This window comes from Molossus molossus, unplaced genomic scaffold (assembly GCF_014108415.1).
Source record: "Molossus molossus isolate mMolMol1 unplaced genomic scaffold, mMolMol1.p scaffold_m16_p_23, whole genome shotgun sequence".
NCBI classification, from domain to species: domain Eukaryota; kingdom Metazoa; phylum Chordata; class Mammalia; order Chiroptera; family Molossidae; genus Molossus; species Molossus molossus.
In genome coordinates, this window is record NW_023425359.1 from 2,313,856 (window position 1) to 2,338,442 (window position 24,587).

General features: G+C 54.4%; 1 protein-coding gene across 1 annotated transcript in view; it reads left to right on the top strand.

The window, feature by feature from the left end:
* The first annotated feature begins 4,045 nt into the window (after positions 1-4,045).
* GPR137B (G protein-coupled receptor 137B) overlaps positions 4,046-24,587 on the top strand; it is a 52,365-nt gene continuing 31,823 nt past the window's right edge. Inside the window, exon 1 of the mRNA XM_036277647.1 lies at positions 4,046-4,528. Within this exon, the coding sequence (XP_036133540.1) occupies positions 4,160-4,528 (369 nt within the window). The 5' untranslated portion in view covers positions 4,046-4,159. The remainder of the gene's footprint in view (positions 4,529-24,587) is intronic.

Here is a 24,587-nt window from a genome sequence, read left to right on the forward strand (position 1 = left end):
GCCCAGTGAAGTTAAGGCATTGAGAAACCAAGAGACAACGTGAGGCACAAAGACTCAATCCAGAACTGTGGATGGAGGTGGTGATACTAATGGCTGGAAAGCTTAAGAAGTGAACAAGTGGCCCAGGCCGGTTTGGTTCAGCGGTTAGGGTTATGGGTTTGAGTCCTGGTCAAGGGCACATACCTAGGTTGCAGGTTCGATCCCCAGCCCTGGTCGGGGTTGTGCGAGAGGCAACCAATTGATGTGTCTTTCTCACATGGACCTCTCTCTCTTTCTCTCCCTCCCTCTCCCTTCCTCCCTCCCTTTCTAACTAAAAATCAATGGAAAAATGTCCTCGGTTGAGGATTAACAACAACAAAAAGAAGTGAACAAGTGAACCGCAGGGTCTTGAATTCTGGTTTAAGTCTGAAAACCAGGGACTTTCACTGACTGTAAAAAGAATATCTGACCTTTTGCAACTGCACTAAACCGAAAGGGAGATCTGTGGGTTCCTGATTCACAATATCTATTAGCTTCACAACCTCCTCTTGTCCCATTGAAATTAGGGAACTGACTGGAAAAGGTGAGCATCAGGAGGCTCTGACTGGGGACATGTGAGACAGAGGACGCACAGCGTACAAAGTTTCCCTTCTCCCTGTACAGACACTGTTCCTTACTTGTTTCCAAACCTATCATGTTCTTGCCCCAGGAAGTCACTTTGCAAGGGGGAGAGCAAGTTCCTTTATACCCACCTCTTCTCTCTGTCTTCAGACCAAAGCCATTGCTAGATACTAGCATGCACTACATGTTATAAAACCAAACCTGGACAGAGGAGACTTTTATACCAGAGAAACTGCAAGATTTTGCTCTTTCTCTTGGTAAAATCTTGGGAGTACACATGGGAAACAATACTGAGGGTGCTGAACCGGGGAGAGACAAACAGGATGTTGCCTTCCCAAGACAGTGTAGCTCAGCGTACTTCCTGGAGCTGATGGCGGCGTGGTGCTGACCCCTGTCTTGCTTGATTGGTTGAATGAATCCTGGTGGCCCACACCAAGAAAACTCCAGGTGACTGAAATTTTTGGCTAATGTAGGAGCAGGAATCTAAGGAAACAGGAATGTTGGTGTGGATATATTGTGTAAGACCAATCGTCTAACCTGTCCCACGAGGGACCAGGAGATACTTCATCAAGGCATTGAGGAACACAGCGCCTCCACCTCTCAAAGGGACTGCCATGGCTATTTATGTACATCAGGGGTGCTATGGAGAGCTGCTGACATTAAATAGACCCCCTTACAGTCACCAGGATCCTAGGTGTCAGAGGCCAGCGGGGCTGCAGCCACCAAGAGAAGTGAGGTCATCTCAGTAGAAGTCATGGTGACCATGACCATTCCCAGGGCCAGTCTGGGGATCAGAATTTTCTGCACATCAGGTAGCTTTGACAAAAGAATTGATCATGAGCCCCAGGACCAAAGTAGATGGGCAGCCCTGTGTGGTCCACATAATCCATGTGATGGAAGCAGACCTAAAGCTCTCTAGGTCTGACTTAGGTCATCAACAGACAATCTGGTACCCATAGCAATTCTTACACCTAAACTTGCATGGTACAGGAGTGGAAAATTCCTACAACATCCCTACTTAACTGTCCAGTTGATGGAGAAGATTCACAGGTCTGGAAGAGTGGCCACGGGTTATCGTAAACATAATAAGGTGGTGATGCCAATATAGCCCGTCAAGGAAAATGATGTTTTCTCATTCCCAGTAAGCAACACATTGCAAAAGCTGCTTTGTCTCATCTGGCAAGGATGGCTTTCCATCCTGCTTCAGAGTTATGTCAACTCTGGCGCCAAGCCACAGTTTGATCTGTGGAAACGGTAATCACCTTGATGTTGCTTCGGACATACATCACAGTGGTGATCTCATGCTATGAAAATCTCAAGACCAAGAATAGTAGTTACTCTTGGCGTTAGTAAGAAACATGGAAATTGTGTGAGAAATGAATCTATAGGGGCTATGACCTTAGAGAGTTGTTTAGGGGTCCATAATCTAGGGGGAGAAATCGCCTCTGAAGTGAAGGATGTGCTGTTGCACCTCACACCACTGACCACAGAAAAGAGAGATACAATGCGTGGAGGTCCTCTTCATGAAAGCAGCATTTGTCATAGCCTGGGCCTCTGATGACAGACTACATTCTTTCAGTATAATGAGATAGAAAGATAGTTGTGGATGTCCAAGCAAGCACAGGGAAGACATTGGTAAACAACACACAGTTTCTATCCTAAGAAAACGTCCAAACAAGGGGAGTGACTGACAATTATGCCAGGATGCTTTGTAAGTACACAGTGCCGCACCTAGCAGAGGCCTGAGTGGGTGATGGGTGGCATCGTCTGGGAAGAGTTCCTGGAGGAAGTGACTCCCTTACAGACGAGGATTTGTTCGGTATTTGGAGGGTAGTGTGGAGAGAGTCTTCTCGGTGTGGGGAGTTAGAGGTCAGGTGGGTAAGCTAAGGTAGGAGTTTGGACTTCATCCTCAGCACAAGGGGGCAGGTGAAAGGGATGTAAGCACAGGAGTGACATGGTCAGATTTCTTCTTTAGAAAGAGCATTCCAGTTGCTCTGTGCAGAATGGACTGAGGGAACAAAATCGGAGGTGGGAAGACCAATTCCATCCTTTTTCTTTAAATAGTGATAGGGAGAGAGGGGACAGGTAGAGGAACTAGAAAAGGAACTTGATACTCAAGGCACACTTGGCCCTCATGAAGCACCGGAAACATACTTGGAGGGTGTAAATAATCGGGAGGAAAAGTGGGGCTGTGTCCAGGCTCCCAGAGGCCCCTTTTAGGAAAAAGACCAGTCAGGTAGGAAGTTGACTACAGATATATTTTCTTTTACTGAGCTTCGCTTTATCAGGCTTCACAGGTTTTGTTTTCTACAGTCTGAAAGTAAGACTCTCCGCAAGCTAAAAGATTAGCACTGGAGCCAAACCGGCAGTATCTCCAAGGTCGGCCTTTCTTCATCTAACACGACAAACGAAATCACAGGACTCGGGCCCCTTTCTTCTGTATCCCCGAACTGCTCACCTGGAACTGCTTTCAGAAGCAGCTCAGCGACCCCTCCTTGCGCAGAGCGCTCTACCCCAGTACCCCCAGGGTAAGGCTAGAGAAGCGCCCTGGGGCGTAAATGCAGCCAACCTCACCACCTCTGAGCAGCCACCCACTCCACAGCCAATGAGGGGTTCGTTGGTTGGGCGGAGGGCCCATGGGCGGGTTGGATTGAAATGGGAGGCAGGACCGGAGAGCGGTGCCACTTCCCTCGGAAGTCCTGTGGCTCAGGCCGCAGACGCCCTGCGCTCTTGGGGTCCCCGCTGCGCTGTGGGAGGTGAGGGGAGCTGCGTCCCGGCCACCCGCACTTTGCGCTAGGGCGCGCGGCGCGGGTCCGGGAGCAAACGGGCGCCAGCGGGACCAGGTCTTCCTTCCGAGTTCACAAACTTGACCTCAAAAACACAACTGTGTTTGGCATTTCTGGATTTGGAAATACACATCACCCCAGCATGAGCAGCCACGGAGTCCTAAAGTTCTATTTTTAAAGGAGGGGACTTGCAAAGTGTGTTTCAGAAATAAAATATTTCACTTCTGCAAAACAAGTAATTATAAGAAAGCGCGAGGCGCGGACTTCTGCCTCCGAAGAGGACAAGGCCGGGAGGTCTAGGGGACCTCGGGGACTAGGGGCGCGGAACCGGGGGCTTCGGGGGCACGCGAGGCGGAGACGCGCAGGGCCAGACGCGCGGCACCTGGGGACGCGCGGGGCGGAGACGCCAAGTGCGGGGGGGCGGGGCGCACGGGGCGGAGACGCGCAGTGTGGGGCGGGGCCGGGGCGCACGGGGCGGGGCGCGCAGTGTGGGGCACGTCGGTGGGCGCACAGAGCTGGCCGTGGGGCGCGCATTGCAGGGCGCGCGCGGGGCGGGGGCGCGCAGTGCGTGCGGGGGCGCGCGGGGCGGGGGTGCGGCGCCGCCAATCCCAGACAAAGGCCGCCCCGTAAATCATGTGGTGCCGGGAGGAAGTCAGCTTGTTGTTTTTCCTCCCGCAGCAGGCCCGGGCGGAGCGATGCGCGGAGACCCCCACGGGGGCGGCCAACCCAGATGAGGACCGACCTCCTGGTCGCGCCTCTGCGCCCCCGGCCCGATGGCGGCTCCGCGCTGGGACCCGCTCCGAAACGACTCGCTGCCGCCCACGCTGACCCCCGCTGTGCCCCCCTACGTGAAGCTCGGCCTCACCAGCGTCTACACCGCGTTCTACTCGCTGCTCTTCGTGTTCATCTACTTGCAGCTCTGGCTGGTGCTGCGCTACGGCCACAAACGGCTCAGCTACCAGAGCGTCTTCCTCTTCCTCTGCCTCCTCTGGGCCTCCCTCCGGACGGTCCTCTTCTCCTTCTACTTCAGGGACTTCGTGGCGGCCAATGCGCTCAGCCCCTTCGTCTTCTGGCTTCTCTACTGCTTCCCCGTGTGTCTCCAGTTCTTCACCCTCACACTCATGAACTTGTACTTCACGCAGGTGAGCTGGGCGGGCGGGAGGCACCTGAGAGGACTCGCCTGGCAGGTGGCCCCACGCGGCACTTGGTGCGGGGGCGATGGCAACGCGGGGGCGGGTCGCAGAACCACAGGGCTGAGTGGCGGAAAGGTTCTGGGGTCGTCCGAGCCTGCAGGCCTTTCTCAGGTAACGCCCTCCCATCCTCAAAACTGTTGGAGGACAAGGAGGGTGGAGGCCACCCGTAACTCTGTGCCCTTAGCGAAACGCCATCCGACTGGTGTGGGTCCTCTCCGCGCCGGGCGTGCGCAGCATCTTCGTGCAAGTGTCAGAATAGGTACTGATGGCAGGTGTGCCCACTGGAAGACTTGAACTCTAAAACTCCCCTCCATCCTTTCACCCCGGCCTGGAAAGGTAATCTGCACGTTTGGACGAGACTGACTTTTTTTGAGTGGTAGCAGGTGGAACCGTCCTTGTTTGGATGAGCAGTTTAGAACGCCCCCCCCCCCCCCCCCCCCCCCCCCCCGCGCTACAACTTACTAACTCACTCCCCAGAAGTGCTAAAGAGCAGTCCTGGTGACACCCAGCTCCCTGAGCTGCTGCACGGGGCAGACCCCAAGCACAAGCCTAGAGCTTACTGGGGCGCTTTTACAGGAGTCATTTTATGGGGAGTATTGTTAATAAGCTAATGGGAGAACATGCAGATTGGCTTGGCTGCTGTCACCTTTGAGTTAATGAAAGTAGAGTAATTGTAAAGTACTTTGCAAATGCTGTGTTAAGCACTGCATAAAGTTTAATAACACTGCCACCATTACCATCCTTGTACTCTCTGACTCATGAGCTTTCCAAGCACTGATATGTCCCTTTTCACTAGGACTCTGCCCAAAGGGAAGGCAGCAAGCATGTCACCTGATGAGGGTCATTTAAGAGCTGTCTCATGGGCAGAGACTTGGTGCAAGCAGGCATTCCATTCCTTTTAACAGTGTCTATTTGTCTAGAGAAAGTGTCATTGATTAAAAAAGAACAATAAGCCCTGGCTGCTTTGGCTCAGCAGTTAGAGCATCTATCCATGGACCAAAGAGTCAGGGGTTCAATTCCCAGTAAAGGGCATGTACCTGGGTTGTAGGTTCAATCCCCCGTCCCTTGTCAGGGTCGTTTGGGAGGCAGCCAGTCGATGTGCCTCTCTCACATCGATGTTTCTCTCCCCACCTGCCCCTTCCACTCTGTCTGAAAATTAATGAAAAAATATCAGTGAAAAAATTTGGAGGAAATACTTGTGGCTAAAAAACAGCATATGTACTATTTAGTAGCTGTTATGTAAAAATGGATATACACTAAAGCCTTCTTACTAGTCCTGTGTATCAGCATATTTTCCAGTCCATGAGTAATGTGTGTTATCTCTCCAAATACTACTGTTAAGCCCGAAAACCAGTTCAGGCAGCAGGACCCTGTGCAGACACTCCAGCTTTTTAATTGGATTGAAAGGGTTGGTTCCAGCAAGACACAAAGGCAGGTGGGCTGATGTTACTTCAAGAACTGTGACAACGGTCATACTGCACACTGAGATCTTAATTTGTGTCCCTTTGTGAGGCTGCCATGGCTCTGGTAACCACATGCAGATTCTGCTGGATGAGGGCCAGGCTGCACATTTTTTGCACCATCTGCTCGTTGGGGAGTAAATGCTGATCTAGGGAAAGAGTGACCAGGCAGACAGCGCTCAAGCCCGGAGGCCTCAAGCCATGGCCCTGCCTTCTCTGTGTCTCCTGGTCCCTTGTTCTGTCTCCAGGTGGCTGGAGGACAAGGTGGTGGTACCTTATGTGCTGGCGTCTCGGATGCTGGCAGGACAAAGCCATTCCCAGGCTCCCTGACAAAACTGATGCTCTGGGAAGTCACAAAGGAGTCGCCCTTTGGCTACCAGCTGTGACACCACTCTGTCCCTCTCCCCCCACACCTGCTGTTAGACTTACACAGGTTTCCACCACCAGAAGTGCCAGGGGAGCTTAGGAATTACTGTTGCCAGGCCAGTCTCATAGCAGGTAAATCAGATTTTGGAGGGAGGGGGTAGTAGCTACCAATTAGGAAGCAGGTACCATGTGGTAGACACAGTTCTAAGTGGAATGTCTTATTTATTCTTTACAACAACCCTGTGAAGAAAGTAAGTACAGTGTCCCTATTTTATAGAGGAGGGCCAGAGAAATTAAATGATTTGCTCAAAGTCACAGAGTCCATGCATGGTGGAGCTGTGGTCACCCACGTCTGTGACATCTGAGTGTCAGGCTTATCCCTTATGGTACAGTATTTGAAACCTCTTACTACAGAAAACATACCCTCCTCTGATGTAATACCTGGTTCGTCAGGAGCTGGTTACCAGGGTAGGAATGCAGTTCAGGAATAACTCTAGGGATTTCCAGGGGTCATCCAAGCTTTGGGAGACCTGAGTGGGACCTGCGTCCTCAGGGAAGAGGGGGATTTGCACTAGGTCCTGAGGCCGGAGGACAAGGCATGGAATGAATTGGAAGGGAGTCCCGAGAGGTGGAGGAAGGTTCTTTCTGTGATGGTGACACCCTTCCACTTCCCAGCACCTGGGCCTACCCGCTCACCTCCCTCACGGCCCTGAAGGAGGGTATTGGCACTCTCTGAAGTCTGGAGCCTGGAGACTGCGTGCCCACAGAGCAGCCCGAGTGGCACTGCTGTGAGGCGGCCATGCGTGCCTGTCTGCCATTGCAGCCGCAGTCCAGCCCGTCCAGGGCCTGCGTGCAGGGTGTGTCTTGTGCTCTTAGCCTCTCCCCGTCGTCATCTTTGGAATCTGGCTCTTCTGGGACTGGCCCAGGGAGGGGCAGGATTGTCTCACGTGACTGCCTGTCCATCTCCGGGTCGTGGCTCTGTCTGTGTGTGCCTCTGCTATGTGGCCGTGTGTACATCATGGGGCCGACTTCACCCTCGCTGCCTCCCTCTGTCTGTGTCTCCCTTCCATCCCCACCCCTTTTTCAGGTGGGGCCACACAGGTGATGGGCTGCTGTCCATCCAGTGTCTGCTCCTAGGCTGCCACCTGCCCCTTTTCATTCTCTGCCTGCCCAGGGGCCTTGCCACCTGCAGATCCCAGGCGGAAACAGGTGACACCCTCCAAGTTCTGGGACCCTCATACCTGCCTGGCACAGGTTGGCCTCTGCCAGGACCCTCTGCTTTGCTCTGATGTCTGCACGTGTTGGGCAGCACGTTCCCGGCTGAGCAAGGATCTGCCTGGGGAGCGGAGACCAGGCCCTCCGTCTTCGTAACCCCTGCGTCGGCCTATGGTGCCTTCTCCTCCGTGGCCCGAGGCAAGGGCCAGCATTTCCCACCTGAACACGGCCGCCTGCCCACAGGCTGACGACTTCTCCGCTCTCCTCCTCAGACAGGCTGTGAAGGAGGGAGGTGGTGGCTGGACTGGTTCTGCTGAGTCTCAGCAGGCCCTGTGCACGCGTATGTGTGTGTGCGTGTGTGTGTACGTGTGCATACGTCTGGCCCAAAGGCTTGCAGCTCTCCGGGGAACATAGAGCGTGAGGACCCGTTGTTGCCAGCTCGGCCCTCGTGCCAGTTCCAGGGGACACTTGGCTCCCTGCTGCCCCAGCCGTGGTTGGGCCGAGGCTTGCACCGGCCTTTCCTCCAGGGTCTGACCCTCCCAGCATCGTGTTAATGTGCTTCTTTGATGGGGTTTTGCGTGGGGCAGGACCTGGGGGCCTGAGCATGAGGTACGTGGTGCCCTCTGCCCCAGCCCGTGCCGTGGATGCTGCTCTGTGCCTGGCAGCCCCGGGCAAGCAGGTCTGTGGAGCTGGGCAGAGGGCTGTGGGGTGGCGGGCCATGGGGTGGCGGGCTTGGTGATGCCAGGCAGTGCGTCCCCTGCTGTTCTCAGGATCGAAGGTCGGCCCCAGACTCTTGGGTTCCTGAGTTTGGTTGAATGGAGCGGCCCAGCTTCTCCTTTGCTCAGCCTCGCCTTGAAACCCATGACAGACTCCTGCCGTCACCGAGGGTAGTTTGGGGAAGGGAAGGAGAAGTGAACCCTCTTGACAGGAAGAGGACTGACGGACGTGGTGCAGGAGCCGGGCCTGTGCCCTCCTTAGAGGGCGAGTGGGAAGCCCGAGGGGTTGCTGTGCGGGCTGGGGTGTGTGGTGGGTGCTGGGGCTCACTGTGGGGCTTGGGTTATGATGTGCCAGAGAAGGCCTGTGACTCAGGAGGTGGCCTGGGAATGGAAGAAGCAGGGACCTTGTGGGCAGAGCTGGGTTCAAATCCTGACCTGGTCCCCAGGGTGGCTCCCAGGCCTGTGTCAACCTTCCTCGCCAGGAATATGGCATCCATGGTGCTCACGCTAGCTGGAGTCGGTGAAGGGGATACTTCTGCTTCTCCTCCCCCAGTTAGGCCGCAGCTTCGACTCCTCCCCCTTGGTTACACCATAGCCTCCCCCCCCCCCCTTTAGGCCACAGCCTCGGCTCCCCCCTCCTTGGTTACACCGCAGCCTCGCACCCCCTCCCCCCGTTAGGCTGCAGCCTCGGCTCCCCCCTTGGTTACACCGCAGCCTCGCACCCCCTCCCCCCGTTAGGCTGCAGCCTCGGCTCCCCCCCCCCGTTACACCGCCGCCTCGTTCCCCCCTCCCCCCCGTTAGGCTACAACCTCGGCTCCCCCCCCCCCCCAGTTAGGCTGCTCTTTCTGCATCTGTAGCAGGAGCCCAGGCTCCTGCTCTGACCATCCTGAGGCCCAGTGCCCTGCCTGCCCCACCCCCGTCCTCGGAGCGGCTCTCACCACCACGGGGCCCTGGTGTGAGGCAGTGAGGACGCTGGCCTTCCCGAGGGGGTGAGGTGCCAGCGCCTCGCAGCGCAGCCCGCAGGTCGGGAGTGGAACGGATCAGGAGGTCCAGCAGCCGAGCCTCCAGGGCCTGGAGGATTCTGCCCAAGTCACCAGCCAGGTGGGCAGAGCCAGGCCAGGGCCGGCGCCTTGCTGCCCTCGACACCCCCCTCTTGAACCCCATCTTGAAGTGGGTGCCGGTCCTCACCCTGCTGACTGAGAACTGGGTGGCAGCCGCACATCTAGGCCGCAGCCCTCTCTCCACCCACCGGGAAGGGGCAGTGGGTGTCGTGGTGGCTGTTTTTTCGGGGATGTTCACTGAACACCTGTTGTGGGCCAGCCTGGGGGCTGTGAAGGGGACCTTAGGCCTCTTGGAGATTATGAGGAGAGAAGTTTAGAAATTCACGAGCCTTGCCAGCCCCAGGTGCCTGGCTTCAGAGCTGGGACCCCACGGTCGTACAGGACCAGGGTGTAGGCTCTGTGCTCACGCCATGGCCTCCCAGCAGGCCCTGGCTCCTTTTGGTCACTTGGTGGGCTTACAGCCACCAGAGCTGTGGATGCAGGGTGGGCAAAAGTAGGTTTACAGTTGTTCGTATGGAAAATAATAATAAATAATACAAGAATAAACTGTTTCGCATACAACTGTAAACCTGCTTTTGCCCCATAACTGTGTACCTGTGTGCATACCTCTGTGTACCTGTGTGTGTGCCTCAGTGTGTGTACCTGTGTGCATGCCAGAGTACATGACTGTTGAGCACCTGTGTGTCTGTGTACACCCTGTGTGATACACCTGTGCACATGTGTGTGAGTACACACTCACAGGACTAGGAAAAGTTTCCTTATTAGCATTCAGTCTTCCATCTGCCTTCCCGAGGGGGTGGAGGTGCCAGCACCCTGAGGAAGCAGCTTCCTAATTTCCCTTCTAATTCTAAAACTTCTCTCCAAGAAGAAGCTTTCTGATTTGCAACCCACTTTTCCAAGACCTCTCCTCAAACACTGGCTTCTCTCTGCCCACTGTCGCGGCTGCAGTGCCGGGGTCCCTGTCAACCTGCGGTGGCCAGATTTTATGAATGTCCTCAGGGCTCTTGGGGACAGTTAGACTCTCACAGTGTAACTGAAGTCCAACCCGACTGACCATGAAGCCTGGGTTTCCCACCAGCAGAGGCTAAGCTGGTGCTGCCGCGTCGTCCTGTGCGGGGCCACCGCCAGCCCTGGACCTGCCGGCAGCCTGCTCTGGGCCCCACACACCCTGGTACCTGCCCGGTTTTGCTCCCCAGCCTTCCCCACAAGCAGGGACTAGCAGAATGTTGGGGACAGAGCCCAGTGCTGAGGCCGGCCTCATTCCTCCGGGGGCTCTCTGTGGCTGTGTCTATTGGCAGAGGCCCCTCCCGAGCAGGGGGCTGTGCTGTGTTCTTCAGGGCACACCCAAGGCTGCCAGTCCCGGGAGGGCATCATCTAGAGGTGGTGTGTGAGGCGGTGAGAGACAGGCTGACCAGAGAACATGACAAAACTGAAACCTACTCTTCCAAAACATCACATGATGTGATCCCCAGTATGGCTTTGTCTATCGGCTCCTGGTTACCTTGTCCAGTGAGAGGGGACAACGTCTTCCTGGTTTGTGGGGCTGCCTCAGCAGACAGGTCAGACGCCTGGCACAGAGGTCGCCTGGACAGAGGTCGCCTCAGCAGACAATTCAGAGGCCTGGCACCCAGCACCACGGAAGTCTGCGAAGGCCCTAAGTCAAGGGTGGGGAATGTCTGGCCCACAGGCCATGGAAGGCCCTCGAAATCATTTGTTCTGGCCCTGCCAAGGCGACTGTAGGCGGGACTCAAAATTCAATAAATCTAGGAGCTTTTTTCATAGCAACATAAATTTATGTTTAGTGAATCATAATACTAATGTAATTTTGAGGGACAAGCAAGAAACGTCCATTACGGGATGGACAGGACACATATGAGTATGTGACGACACAGACACGCATACTTCTCGTTGGCTCCCCGCGGCCCGTCTGCCTGCACCGCAGGGACTCAGAGGACAGACAGTCAGTGCAAGGCAGGCAGGGAGTGTCCACGTTGGGAAAGTGCTAACACGGTGGCCAAACTATGGTGGTCTGGTGACGATGAGACGAGGTGTGATGAGATGATCCCTCGAGACATCGATGACCTTGCCTCCGATGACTGACCACGATGTTGTCGACTTCTCTGTTGACACAGACAATAACGCCAACCCAGCCTTTATCCACACGTCCATGATCAACAATCCTCACAAAAACTGAATCTCAGATGAAGATGAAGGGAATTATAGTACACAGAAAAGACCTCAAGAGTCGATGATACAAATGTTGGTTATGTTCCAAATCCAAGGTGCAGGACTAGAACAGCGATCCAAGCAAAATAATCATGTCGCTGGCGACACATGCTGGACAGTTATTACAACTTAAGTGATGTGACATCCCACAGAGAACAGCCAATGCAGAGAGTGGGTCTTCCGAGAGAGATGGAGTCACAGGCAACCCTGTGGCCTAGTGTGTGGCGGTGCATCAGCAGTGCTGAAAAAGCCCCTCTGGAGCGTCGTGACAGCTCGAAACATGCTGGCTCAGTGCATTGGGAGGCCAGATGCCTCTGGATGAAATCAGTGCCCCTCAGTGGAGTTTGGAATCACAACAAGCCGATTTCACTAGGCCTCCTTGTGACGGGGACAGCAGTACTCAGATGAATTGTGTAGTGAGCGAGCTAATGGCAAAGAAGCTGAGGCCTCTGTAGGGAGTCTGTGGGAGTGCGTGGTGGCTGCTGCGGAGTTGTTGGCACCAGACAGAGTAACATTGTTCAGTGTTAGTTTGTCTCGGAGACCATCTCAGATCGGATTCCTGACTTAGCACAAGACACGGAAAAAACACAAGGATTCTGCAGGAGAGTTCCAGGTTTTCTCTCTGGCCTGTGACAAGACAACAGACATAACAAATGCTGCCGAACTGGCCATTTTTGTTCGTGGGATAACTGCAGAGTTTGACACGCGAGAGGAGCTGCTGTCCCTGGAAGCCATGCATGGCCCTGCAGGACGCGAGGACTTCTTTGAGGGACTCGTTTTATCAATGAAAAAATGAGCCAGCATTTGAGAAGTTAGGTGGCCTTGCTACAGATGGAGCTCAGCCATGGCTGGCTCACGAAAAGGGTTAATTACATTTGTCAAGAAGAACTGAATCTCTCAGTGTTGATCCAAGTGATGTAATTTGATGCTACCGCATCCTACACCAAGACAGTCTCTGTGCCCAGTCGTGCGGCTCAATAACGTGATGTCAACAGTGTGTCATGCATACATTTTGTCAAAAGCAGAGGGTTTAACAGCCGCCAGTTTGAGGAGTTACTGAATGATCTTGACTCTGAGTGCGGTGATCGTTTATCACTGTGAAGTGCGGTGGCTGAGTCCCGGGCACATGCTCATGAGGGTTCACAAACTGGGATGAAGTCCAGCAGTCCATGGAGATGAAGGGGAAACCTGTCAGGGAACCCAGTGACAGCAAGTGACTGTGTGACTGAGTGTTCACGGTGGACATCACCAAGTCCCTCTCAGCTGAACGTCCAGCTGTGGGCCCCAGCCAGCTTCTCCGCTCCCTGCTTCAAACATGAAATCATCTGAAGCTAAATTACAGCTGTGGGAAGTGCGACTGGGAAGGAATAACACGGTGCATGTCCCACTCTGGAAGGACAGAAGCCTCTGCGACACTGGACATGCCGGTGAATGTACTGAACTAATGGAGGCATTTAATGGAAGATTCAGGGAGGTGAAAAGTGAACGGATGGAACTGAACCTCTTTGCTGCACCATGCAGTGTGGAACCGGCTGCTGTGCCTGATGACCTGCAGCACAGCATTCAGCTGCAGAGCGATGATGAGCTGAAAGCTGGTCCAGCCGCCTCCCGCGGCCTGGGTCCTGTCGGTGTTACACAAGCAGTGATGAACTCCCACTTGGAGGAGACACGCGCTGAAATGTGCGTCTGTGTTCGGAACAACCTCCTGCTGCGAGCAGTCTTTTCAGAGTCCACTGCGCTCCAGACCGACGGACGCAAACCTGAAGAGCATTGCAGTAGCAGCGCCACCAGTACCAGCTGACATCACAGCCTCACCACAGAGAAGCAGGTCCGGCCGTCACCTTAGGGTGAGTTAAATGTTTGGCCAAACATAGCGGGCTAATTTTTACGTTGATGATTTTGTCTGGCCCAAAGATGATGTTTTAAATATCCAAAGAGCCCTTGGCAGAAGAAGGTTCCCCACCCCTGCTGTAAATCTTTCACTTCGTTTTATCTACGGCTGAGGCTTGGAGGACAGAGGAAGTTGCTGGTTTCACTGTCCAGCGGGTTTACTTCCTCAGGCGTGGGTGCGGGGCTTCCAGAGAGGACATCTGGTCGGGTTGAGTCAGGAGTCAGACCTGGGGAGCCCTGTATGGAGCCTGTTGCATATTTTTGTAGCATCTTTTTGAAAAGGTAAAAACCTTTTTTTTTTTTTTTAATTTTTAAATTTTTAAATTTTTAAATTTTTTAATCTTTATTGTTGAATATATTACAGATGTTCCTCATTTTTCCCCTGTTGACCCCTCCTCCCCACTCCCACCCCCCTCCTGCTTTTCCCCACACTGTTGTCTGTGTCCATTGGTTATGCATATAAGTTCTTTGGTTTATTTCTTCCCACCCCCCAGCCCCTTCCCTTTGAGGTTTGTCAGTCTAGCAACCAATTTGTACTTCTCAATCCCTTCACCTTTTTCACCCATTTCCCCAACCCCCCTCCTATCTGGCAACCAACAAAATGTCTGTATCTATGAGAATGTTTCTGTTCTGCCTGTTCATTTTGTTTGTAGATTTGTCGATAGATATGTATTCGTTGCCATTTTGTTTGTTCATATATTTTATCTTTTTCTTCAAAAAGACCCTTCAACATATCATATAATAATGGTTTGGTGGTGATGAACTCCTTTAACTTTTTCTTGTCTGGGAAACTCTCTATATGGCCATCGATTCTAAATGACAGCTTTGCAGGATAGAGTAATCTTGGTTGTAGGTTCTTGCTTTTCATCACTCTGAATATTTCTTGCCACTCCCTTCTGGCCTGCAAAGTTTCTTTTGAGAAATCAGCTGACAGTCTTATGGGAACTCCCTTGTAGGTAATTATCTGCTTTTTTCTTGCTGCTTTAAGATTCTCTCTTTGTCTTGAACCTTTTGCATTTTGATGATGATGTGTCTTGGTGTGGGCCTCTTGGGGTTCACCTTGTTTGGGAGTCTCTGTGCTTCCTGGATGTATGTCTGTTTTCCTTCACCAAGTTAGGGAAGTTTTCTGCCATTATTGTTTCAAATAGGTTTTCGATTTCTTGTTCTCTCTCTTCTCCTTCTGGCACCCCCAAGATGCGAATGTTGGCACGCTTGAAATTGTCCCAGAGGCTCCTTACACTCTCCTCATTTTTTTTTGATTCTTTTTTCTTTTTGCTGTTCTGATTGGGTGTTTTTTGCTGCCTTATATTCCAAATTGATGGTTTGCTTCTTGGCTTTACCTACTATTGAAAATGTGTAAATTATTCTTTATTTCAGTTAATGCCTCCTTCATTTCTGACTGTGCATCCTTTATTTCTGATTGGTCCTTTTTTTATGCTCTTGAGGCCCTCACTAAGTTCACTGAGGTTCTCACTAAGTTCATTGAGCATCTTTATAAGCAGTATTTTGAACTCAGCATCTGTTAGGTTGCTTATCTCCATTTTGCTTAGTTCTTTTCCTGAGGTTTTGTTCTGTTCTTTCATTTGGAACCTGTTTCTTTGTCTCCTCATTTTGGCTGCCTCCCTGTGTTTGTTTCTCTGTATTAACGAGAGGTTTGGGGATAGTTGAGACCAGATGCTGCTTGTTTGAAACAATTTAGGAAAACCTGAAGCAGGATCCAAGACAGGCCAATCCTATGGTTAAGCAACTGGCAACAGCTTGGGTGGGCCTGAAAGTTGGGTGGGGCGGGGCCTCAGGGAATCACCAGGGCGGGGCTACCAGTGTGAGCCAGGTTGCTGGAGTCCCAGATATGGCGGCTGTCTGCCACCCCAGGGAAGGGCTCACCAAAGGAACAAAGGCCTCTGACAGCACGTTTGTCCCCGAGGAAGCTCCCTCTCCAGCCCCAAACAGCTCAGTTCTTCCCTGTGTGTCTCTGGTGCCCCTCGAGCTGCCTCCCCTCCAAGCTTAGAGGAAGTGAGTCCGATAAGTCCATGCGCGGGCCCTTTAAGGAGCTGCATGGGGCTCGAGCTGCCTGGGGCTCCAGCCGCCTCAGCCTCCCTGAGCCTCATCCCACTGCTTTTTCCAGCCAGAAGTGATGGGGATTCCTTTCCTGGCACTGGAACCCTGAGCGGGGCGCTTGGTGTGGGACGAGGACCCCCCAGTCCTCAGGGAGGACCTTCCCAGCCGAGGTGTCCTCCTGATTTTTATCCGCCACACGTGGGTGTGGGACCAGCCCGCCCCCTCCGCCCCTCCTACCAGTCTCGATGCTGCTTCTCCTTTAATCTCGTGGTTGTAGGACTTCCATTCAGCTTGATGTCAGGCGGTTCTGAATGATGATTGTTCTGTAGTTTAGTTGTAACTTTGATGTGGCTGTGGGAGGACGGATACCGCATTTACCTACCCGCCATCCTGACCGGAAGTCAGTAAAAACCGTTTTAAGTTCACAGTTTGTACAAACACCAGCTGCGTGTGGACTTGGTCCTTGGAATGAGGTTCGGACAAGCCCGGCATTTGTCTCGAGCTGTCCCACCTTTGCCCTGTGACTTTCACTGGGACACGTTGGAAACAGGCTCTGGAGTCTCTCCTGGTCAGGGAGTGTCATTGAGCACGTCTGGCCTGTCACCCATCCACCGGTGTCTGGGGTCAGACAGTAAGCTGGGATTTCTGCCCTGAAGGGCCACCTTCTCTTGTGAAGGACAGACGGAAGCAGAAACAAGAGTGCCCTGGGCCATGCACCCACCACGGCACACGAGGGAGCCTCTCCCCGCTGCCAGGGGCTCAGGACCTGCAGGCCGGGGCCCAGATGGGCTGACGTCTTTCGATGGTTTCAGCAGCCCCGTCAGTGGCAGACACACCTGCTGGGCTCTGCAGCCAGCAGAGCACCAAGTAAGAGTCTGCACACCGTGAAACCACTCCTGGCCACCCCAGCTCAAACTCCGCTCTCCCTGCCCCCACACCGCAGAGGGCCAGGGTGGTGGCCAGTCGGATGATGTGGCGGTTCCTTTGTCTTGTGTGGCCTGAGGCAGACGGGGAGAGTGGGCAGGACTGCCTCCCCATCCTGCCCAGGCGCACGCAGCTGTCCCTGCAAAGTTCCCGGGCCTCCTGGCTTCCACACAGTGACATGGTTTCCATCAGAACATGGAGCTTCATTCATTCAACAAGCGTGTTTTTTAAATTGGGGTGAAATTCATATAAAATCAACCTTTAAGTAAATACAGCTTAGTAGCATTTTGTATATTCATAGTATTACGAAACTGTCACTTCTATTTAGTTACAGAACATTTTCGTCACGCCTGAGCGCTCACTCCCCAGCCCCTCACCGGCCCCTGGCAGCCACCAACCTGCTGGTCTCTGTGGGGTTGCCAGTCCGGATATTTCACACTGAAGGAATCATACACTGTGCTACCCCTCGTGTCTTCACGCCTGGCGCGAAGCCTCGAGGTCCCTCTGGGTTGTGCACGTCAGTCCCCAGCGTGCTGTGAGCCGGTTTGCCTACCCGGCCGTCGCAGCTCTGAGCAGACTGGGTGAGGTCATGTGTGCACCCTGCCGTCCTGGACCTCAGCACAGGCAGGACGCAGGGCACCTGTACTTGAGGGACGTGCCGTCCAGTGCCACTTAGTGACCGTCTTTCAGTGGTGACGAGAAGTGTGCACATTTCCAGGTGAAGGTTGGGGGCTTCCTTCACCCCTTTAGTCCTGTGTGAATCTCCCCCTGGGATATGTGTTTCAGAAAGAACCAGCGGTTTGGCTCAGTGGTCAGAGCGTCAGCCCATGGACCAGAGGCCTGGGTTCCGTTCCCGCTAAGGGCACGTACATCAGTTGCAGCTGTGCTTTCTCAGAGAGTGGGCCCGACAGGCTGCGCACAGGGAGGAGGCTGCATGTGGGTGTCAGACGCAGATTGGGCAGCTGATGAATGACGGTCACCAGGACAGTAGGCCCCTAGGTTTGCGGAACTTCTGCAATTTGTCTGGAAGTGGCAGCACAGGAGAAAATAGCGAATTGTCAGTGGCGCCTGGCTGTTTGGATGTGGAGGTCCCTTTCGTGGTCCAGAAAGCGTCTGTGCTCACAGTTCAGCAGCTGAGCACCTAGCACCATGTTTGGGAACAGACACGAGACACTGGCGGCAGGGGTGGCAGACGCAGTGTCCACATCCTAACCCACCTAATGCTCACAAACCCCACAAGGTGGGTGCTGTTCTTCATCCCACTCTACAGATGAGGGACTTGAGGCACAGAGAGGTTAGGTAATGGTTCCAGAGTCACACAGCTGCTCATTGGTGGAGCAGGATTCAAAGCCAGGTAAATGAGCTCCAGAGTCCACACTTGACCATCTCTGGATGTCCCTGTGCCCTAGGTGGACACAGCTGTGGCCTGTAGAGGGTGGGACACCACGCCTCAGTGAGGATGTGTGCCCTAGAGCTGTGTTTCGGCATCCACATGTGCAAACCTGTCGCGATGGCTGAGCAGACAGGTTGCAGAGGGCATGGAGATCATGCACAGTGTGACCGGATGCTGTTTGTGCACACGCAGTAAGAGTGGACGCCTGCCTGGTGTAGCAGCGCTGAGTCCAGCTACTGATGACCGTGGCGGAGGAGGGAGCATTAGGGCCTCGGAGGGGCTTGCTGGGGCTTGGAGGGTGCCCACGGCTGTACTACGGCTGCCTGAGCGGCGTGGTGGGTACAGGAGTATTTGCCATGTTATTTCTTTGTGTGACTTGACATATTTTATAGTAAAGTTTAAACCTACCATAAATTTGTAACATTTCAAATAAATTTGCATGGATACTGATTTAAAAGTTTCGTGAGAGAGAGACTGGTTTCTTTTTTTAAAATGTTGCCCAATATTCTCCTTTTCCTTCAGCAATGGGCACTGCTCCCCACCTGGTCTCCCCACCCCACCCCCCGCCTCCGGCAACCATCGGCTTATTCCCTATATCCACGGGCTGGTTTCTGATCGTTTGGCTTATTCATTTGTTTTATTTTTATTTTTTGGATTCCACTTATAAGTGAGATCATATAGTATTTGTCTTTCTCCGTCTGGCTTATCATTTGGCCTGGTACTCATGTCCTTCGATTTGTCGCAGATGGCGAGATGCCACTCTGTCGTACCGTTGTGTACGTTCACCACATCTCGACCGTCGTCAGTCAGTGGCTCCGAGGCTGCTTCCGTGCCTCGGCTCAGTAATAACACACTGGTTTCTCCAGATTCTGGTCTGTACTCGGGGCATTGTATTCCCAGGGTTCCCCAGTCCTCAGTCCACATGGGGTCGGGCTCCAGCTTTGGGGCCTGGAGCCTGTTAAGGAGGGAGGCTGTGAGTGTACAGGGGGCATCACTTCAGGGAGGGCCAGCAGTGGGGACCCGGAGACACAGGTCGTGTCTGTTGGGGTGTTTGTAGACCAGAATGGCTACATAGCGGGTCTGAATCAAGCCCGTGTCTGGACACACAGAGCTTCATTCAGTCGTCACACGCCGCCTCGGGACCGACGCGGTTACTTTTGTTAGTGTGCTGAATGCACAAGGAACACTCACACCCACAAAGCGCCTTGGGACTTCATGACGTCAGGAGCAGTGAGAGATGGTGCATGCCAACTCGAGCTGGCAGGAGGAAACAGGCCGGCTTCCAGGGCCTGCTTTACCCGGGGCGGGGGCAGAAGTCAGCGGCTGCCTCTCCACCCTTCTGCTCAAGTGCGTCACACTGACCCCTGGGACTCCTCGTCTGGAAGGTGGTGTGAAGGTCCGGGGTCACCAAGGGCTCCGAGCGAGCGGGGGCCTGGGCCCCCAGAGGAGGGAGTGGGGCAAGCGAGGGCCTGCCTGGGGCCTAGTCCTGAGCTACACCTGGGGGTGTCACTGGCTTTCCTCTCCTCTCCTTGACGGTAGTTCTAGGTAGGACCTCAGCCGCAGGAGAAATGACGCTGACACCGAAGGGATGTGTGATCTGGGGAAAATGCTTTATTTCCACAAGGTGATGGCGTTTCCTATGGAAGCTGCTGCCCCCCCCCACACCCAGCCCTCCCATCCCTTCAACACGGGGGACCCTACAAACGCTGCTGTTTTCACAGACGGTGTAGATGAGGGGAGGGGAGGGGAGCCTGGGCCCTCCTCTACTCTCTCTGGGGTCCTCCTCCGGTTTCCCTGAGAAGCTGGGCTTTCCCTCCACATCGGGGTTCCAGCCCCACCTCACTGTCCAGGAGCAAGCGGCCACCCCCCACTGCTCCCACCTTCCTGCCTCAGTTTCCAGCTTGTCTGTCTCCCCCACAGGCCCCTCCACTGCGCCTCTGCTCTGCCGTTCAGGGGCCCTCCTCACACGGGTCTCCCAGTGCCCTTGGAGAACCGTCCATGTGGCAAACACATTTTCACTGAGCAGCTGGTGCGGGAATGGACGCATTGTGCCCACTTCCCCCTGCCCACGTCCATGCGGCCCTCTGCCTCTCCAGGCACCCCGTCTGCAGACCAGTGGCCAGTTGCCAGGGTGACGCTGTCAAGCCCTGGTCAGCAGGGGCACCCCGAGCGTCCCCCTCCTGGGGTCTCTCGGGGCTGACCACCAGGCGGCGCCCTGCCGCTGGCCTGCTCCCCGCCGTCCTCTGCACGACTGGACGCAGTGCCCATTGCACGCATCCCCACTCCGTGTGCTGTGTTCCCTGCCACACCGTCCGCGTTAGGGCATTCGGCCCGGAAGAAACCGGAGCATCAGCTGTCACTTCCCCCATCCAGGCTGCTGGAACTTGCCTGCACCGCGCTCCTGTGGTCCCCGCTCCTGTGCTTCCCGCCCCGCCCTTGCCTTGTCTGAAAGCCCGCGGCGCCCAGTCCTGAAACCCAGCGAACTGTGGGCTCCCGAACTCGGGGAGCTGGTCCTTGCCTGACCTCAGGCTTTTCCTCCACACAGACCTGCCCCCCAGCCTTTCGCTGCAGGCACGGCCCCAGGGCTGGGAGGCTCCTCGGGTTCTAGCTCCACTTTCCTCACCTCCATGCACCTCCAAACACCTCCCCACATCACATCACATCTCCCCACACCTCCCCACGTCTCCCCACGTCTCCCACGTCTCCCCACGTCTCCCCACTCCCCACTCTCTCTGGACCACTGGCATGTCTGTCTGGCTGTGAGCTCCTCAAGTCAGGGACCAGCTTCCTCATTTTCACAATTCTTGAATCCAGATTTGGTCTCATTTTTAGCTGAACCATTGTGACCCCCCCAGTGTGCATAAGGGAACATTTGAGTTTTTGTCTGGTTTCACGTGTCCCCTGTCTGCCCCCCCCCCCCCCCTTGGGCCTGGTTTTACAGCCGGCAGCACTGCAGTGGTCTTTCCCTCCCCCAGGAGCCTGCTCCGCCCGCCAGGTCCCGGTGGGCAGCCCATCCAGGTCCCAGGCCCTGGCTGGGAAGTTGGCTCCAGCTCTGCCTCTCGCCTCTCAGAGCACAGAGGGGTGGGGGTGGGGGGATGGGCGAGGTTGGATTTGGTTTGCAAACTTGGTCCAGACATTTTTGCACTTTAATTACTGAGGACAAAAGTTGTACTGTAATTAATATATATCAGTTTCATGTGCCAGGGACCTAAGTACAACTTTGAGGAACTTAAGTTTAAAGATTAGTTTGAAGGATAAAGGAAGTGTTTCCCAGCACAGCCTGGATAGGCCCAGCTGAAGTGGAAGCATTTCGTTGCCAGGGCGACAGAAGGTTCAGACCAGGGTCAAGGCCTCTGCGGTCCTGCTGTACCACCTTTGCGTGTAGCTGGCCTGTTGAGTTTTCAGCTGTTCTTTCAGGGATGACCGTCTCCCTCAGGGCAGGGAGGGACGGAATGATTTGAGTTTGAATTTTGCAGGGTCGCCCCATCTTTTGCGCAAATCATTCTAAGGGGTGGGGTTCTGCGGCCCTTTCGAGTCCCTCACCCCTTGGACCCTCAGCGGTTGATTGGTGCCCATGTTCATGGGACATGCGCTCAGTGTCATCTTAAAGTTGTTACTGCTTCTCATTTGTTGTGGTGGCTTTATTATTATTGTCAGTGTCACTACTAAGGCTGCAGTGACCATTCCACCCGTGCTCAGCACCACAGGGCAGTGTTTCCCAAACTCTGTTCCTGGAACATTGCCGGGAAGACCAGTCTGGGAACTGCCACGACCCCATGCTTCGCTGGAAGGGTCACAGCACATGAGCCTTTCCGAGGCCCGGGGGTCACTGCAGGGAAAGGCTGGTTAGCCCACCAGCTCTAAGTAAGTTTGATCACAACACTTATTTCCAGTAACATTTGAAAAGAGATTTTAAATAGATTTTTAGAGAGAAAGAAGGGGAGAGAGAAGCATCAGCTGCCTCCTGCACACCCCCTACCCAGGATCAAGCCTGAAACTGGGCATGTGCCCTGACCAGGAAGCGAACCGGGACCTGTCAGTCCATGGGACGACGCTCAATCCACTGAGCCACACTGACCTACAGTATATTTTTTTTGTGTGTTTATTTTTGTTTTGTTTTTTTAATCCTCACCCAAGGATATTTTTCCATTGCTTTCTTGACAGAGTGGAAGGGGGAGAGAGAGAAACATTGATGTGAGAGAGACTCACCGATTGGCTGTCTCCTGCATGACTCCCACCAGGGCCAGGGATCAAACCTGCAACCTGGGTATGTGCCCTTGACCAGGAATCGAACCCATGACCCCTCAGTCTGCAGGCTGATGCTCCAACCGCTGAACTAAACTGGCTAGGGCTCCAGTAGCATTTTAAATTCCAATTTCTGTGAGAAGCCCTGCCCCTGAATGGTTTCTTACAAGTGGAATTGTTGAGGCAAAGAGTCTGATTATTTATGGGGCTTAATTACTGGACCAAGTATTTGACAGTCCTGGAGGGACTGCTGTCCTTCACCATGTTCTGGGGGGGTGTTCTGGGGCCCAGGCCGACCTTCCAGGTAGTCTGCTGCACTTGACTTCGGTCAGTCCACCTGCCCCCAGCGTGTGGAGGGAGCTGCAGGGTGGGACTGGGGCCGGCAAGAGCATCCTTCTGTTTATAAGGGGGATGGCGGGTGGGACGGTGCTTCCAGTTGGGCGTGTCACCTGCCTTTGCAGCCCTTTGCTGCTGGGCGTGTCATTCTTCGGGTCCCAGGTCCCAAAGACCCAGCCCTGGCTGAGGGATGGGAGCCAGCCCGGAGCCGAGTAACCTTGAGTTGACCCTGATCCACCCACCGCTCGCTGACCTCGGGTGACCAGGAGCTGCATGTGGGAGCTGGGGCAGCGTGTGGCCAAGGCGCAGAGACGGGCTGGCGTCTCCACGGGGCTGAGCCCAAGACCTGCAACTGGGCTGAGCTCCCAGGAGCGGAGGCTGGAGCCTCGTCTGTCCGTCTGACCTCCTCACTTCACCTCCGAGCCTGTGGAAGGCAGGACTGGTCATGTTTTTCTTCTGCTCCTGACAACACTTTGCACAGAGCCGAGTCCGTAGGCGGAGGGTACTGTGGGGGGGGGTGGGGGCGTTGTGATAGGTGGTGGCGGGTGAGAGTACACAGCCACTCCGGTGGAAGTTACTTGTCACTGACTGAGTATACCTAAGTGCGCAAACTTAACGTTTGCATATTCCCTTGACAAGGTCAAACACGTGCTAAATACTGGAGTTTCTTCTCACTTTGATATCTATGAAGAATACTCCTGGTTATTGAAAGTGAGGCCCCAGCGCCGTTCAGCAGGAGCGTGTTCCTGAGACCTGTGTCCTGCGGTGCATGAGTCGGGGTTGTATTTGCAACAGCACTTCTGAGACATGTATTCATCTATTCCTTGTTCCCAAGAGAGGTGGATTTGTGACGTTTCTCCTCCTCATGGGCTGCAGAGAAATAGCAGAGGTGGTGTGAGCCCCAGGGAGGCGTTCAGACAAACCTGACCTCACACTCCTTTCAAGTAAGGGCCCCGTGCTCACGTCCTCTGTTGTATTACTAGATACTTTAATTTGTTTATGATGTAACCCCTGCCTCCTACCTGCTTCCAACAAGAATTTGGGGCAGAGATAAAACTCATGTCAGAGACCAGGTAATTCTCCCATCAGTTTGGAAAGCTTAGCTGGGAGGCTCTGCACAGGGGTTTTTCTAAGGGAGGGTGGGTTTGCTTATTGTAACGTCTGTGGGAACCCCCCTGGGGCAGTAACCCTGTGGGTTAGTCCTCCCTGGTGGCACATAATTGGAAGTGGGGGTGTGAGTGTGTGGGTGGGGCTGCCTGAGGACCTTGAGCTTTTAATCTCTGTCTTCACTGTCTGCCTCCGGTGTCGTCTGGTTACTGCGCTTGCCTGCTACACCCATGTGTTTTTATGTTAGCGATTGCAAAGCTATTCCAGCATGGTAGGGCAGGCAGTTTCCTCCTCCATCCGTCGGTATTTCTCAGGAGGTGGGCCTTGGGCTGGCTGTCAGTCACTCACGGGGGCAGCTTATTAAAATGCACATTCCTGAGCCCTGCCCTAGACCCACAGGGTTGGCATCTCTGAAGGTCAGATTTGCCTCTTTAACAAGGTCCCCATGAAAGTCCAAGAATCACAACTGAAGGTTCTCAGAAGAATGCCTCTGAAAGGCTCCGAGGGGTGGGGCTTCTCCTGCAGGTGTGCAGTGTGTTCTGGGAGTCTGCTGTAGGTTTGAGGGGCGGGGCTTCTCCTGCAGGTGTGCAGTGTGTTCTGGGAGTCTGCTGTAGGCTCGAGGGGCGGGGCTTCTCCTGCAGGTGTGCAGTGTGTTCTGGGAGTCTGCTGTAGGCTCGAGGGGCGGGGCTTCTCCTGCAGGTGTGCAGTGTGTTCTGGGAGTCTGCTGTAGGCTCGAGGGGCGGGGCTTCTCCTGCAGGTGTGCAGTGTGTTCTGGGAGTCTGCTGTAGGCTCGAGGGGCGGGGCTTCTCCTGCAGGTGTGCAGTGTGTTCTGGGAGTCTGCTGTAGGCTCGAGGGGCGGGGCTTCTCCTGTAGATGTGCGGTGTGTTCTGGGAGTCTGCTGTAGGCTCGAGGGGCGGGGCTTCTCCTGCAGGTGTGCAGTGTGTTCTGGGAGTCTGCTGTAGGCTCCGAGGGGCGGGGCTTCTCCTGTAGATGTGCGGTGTGTTCTGGGAG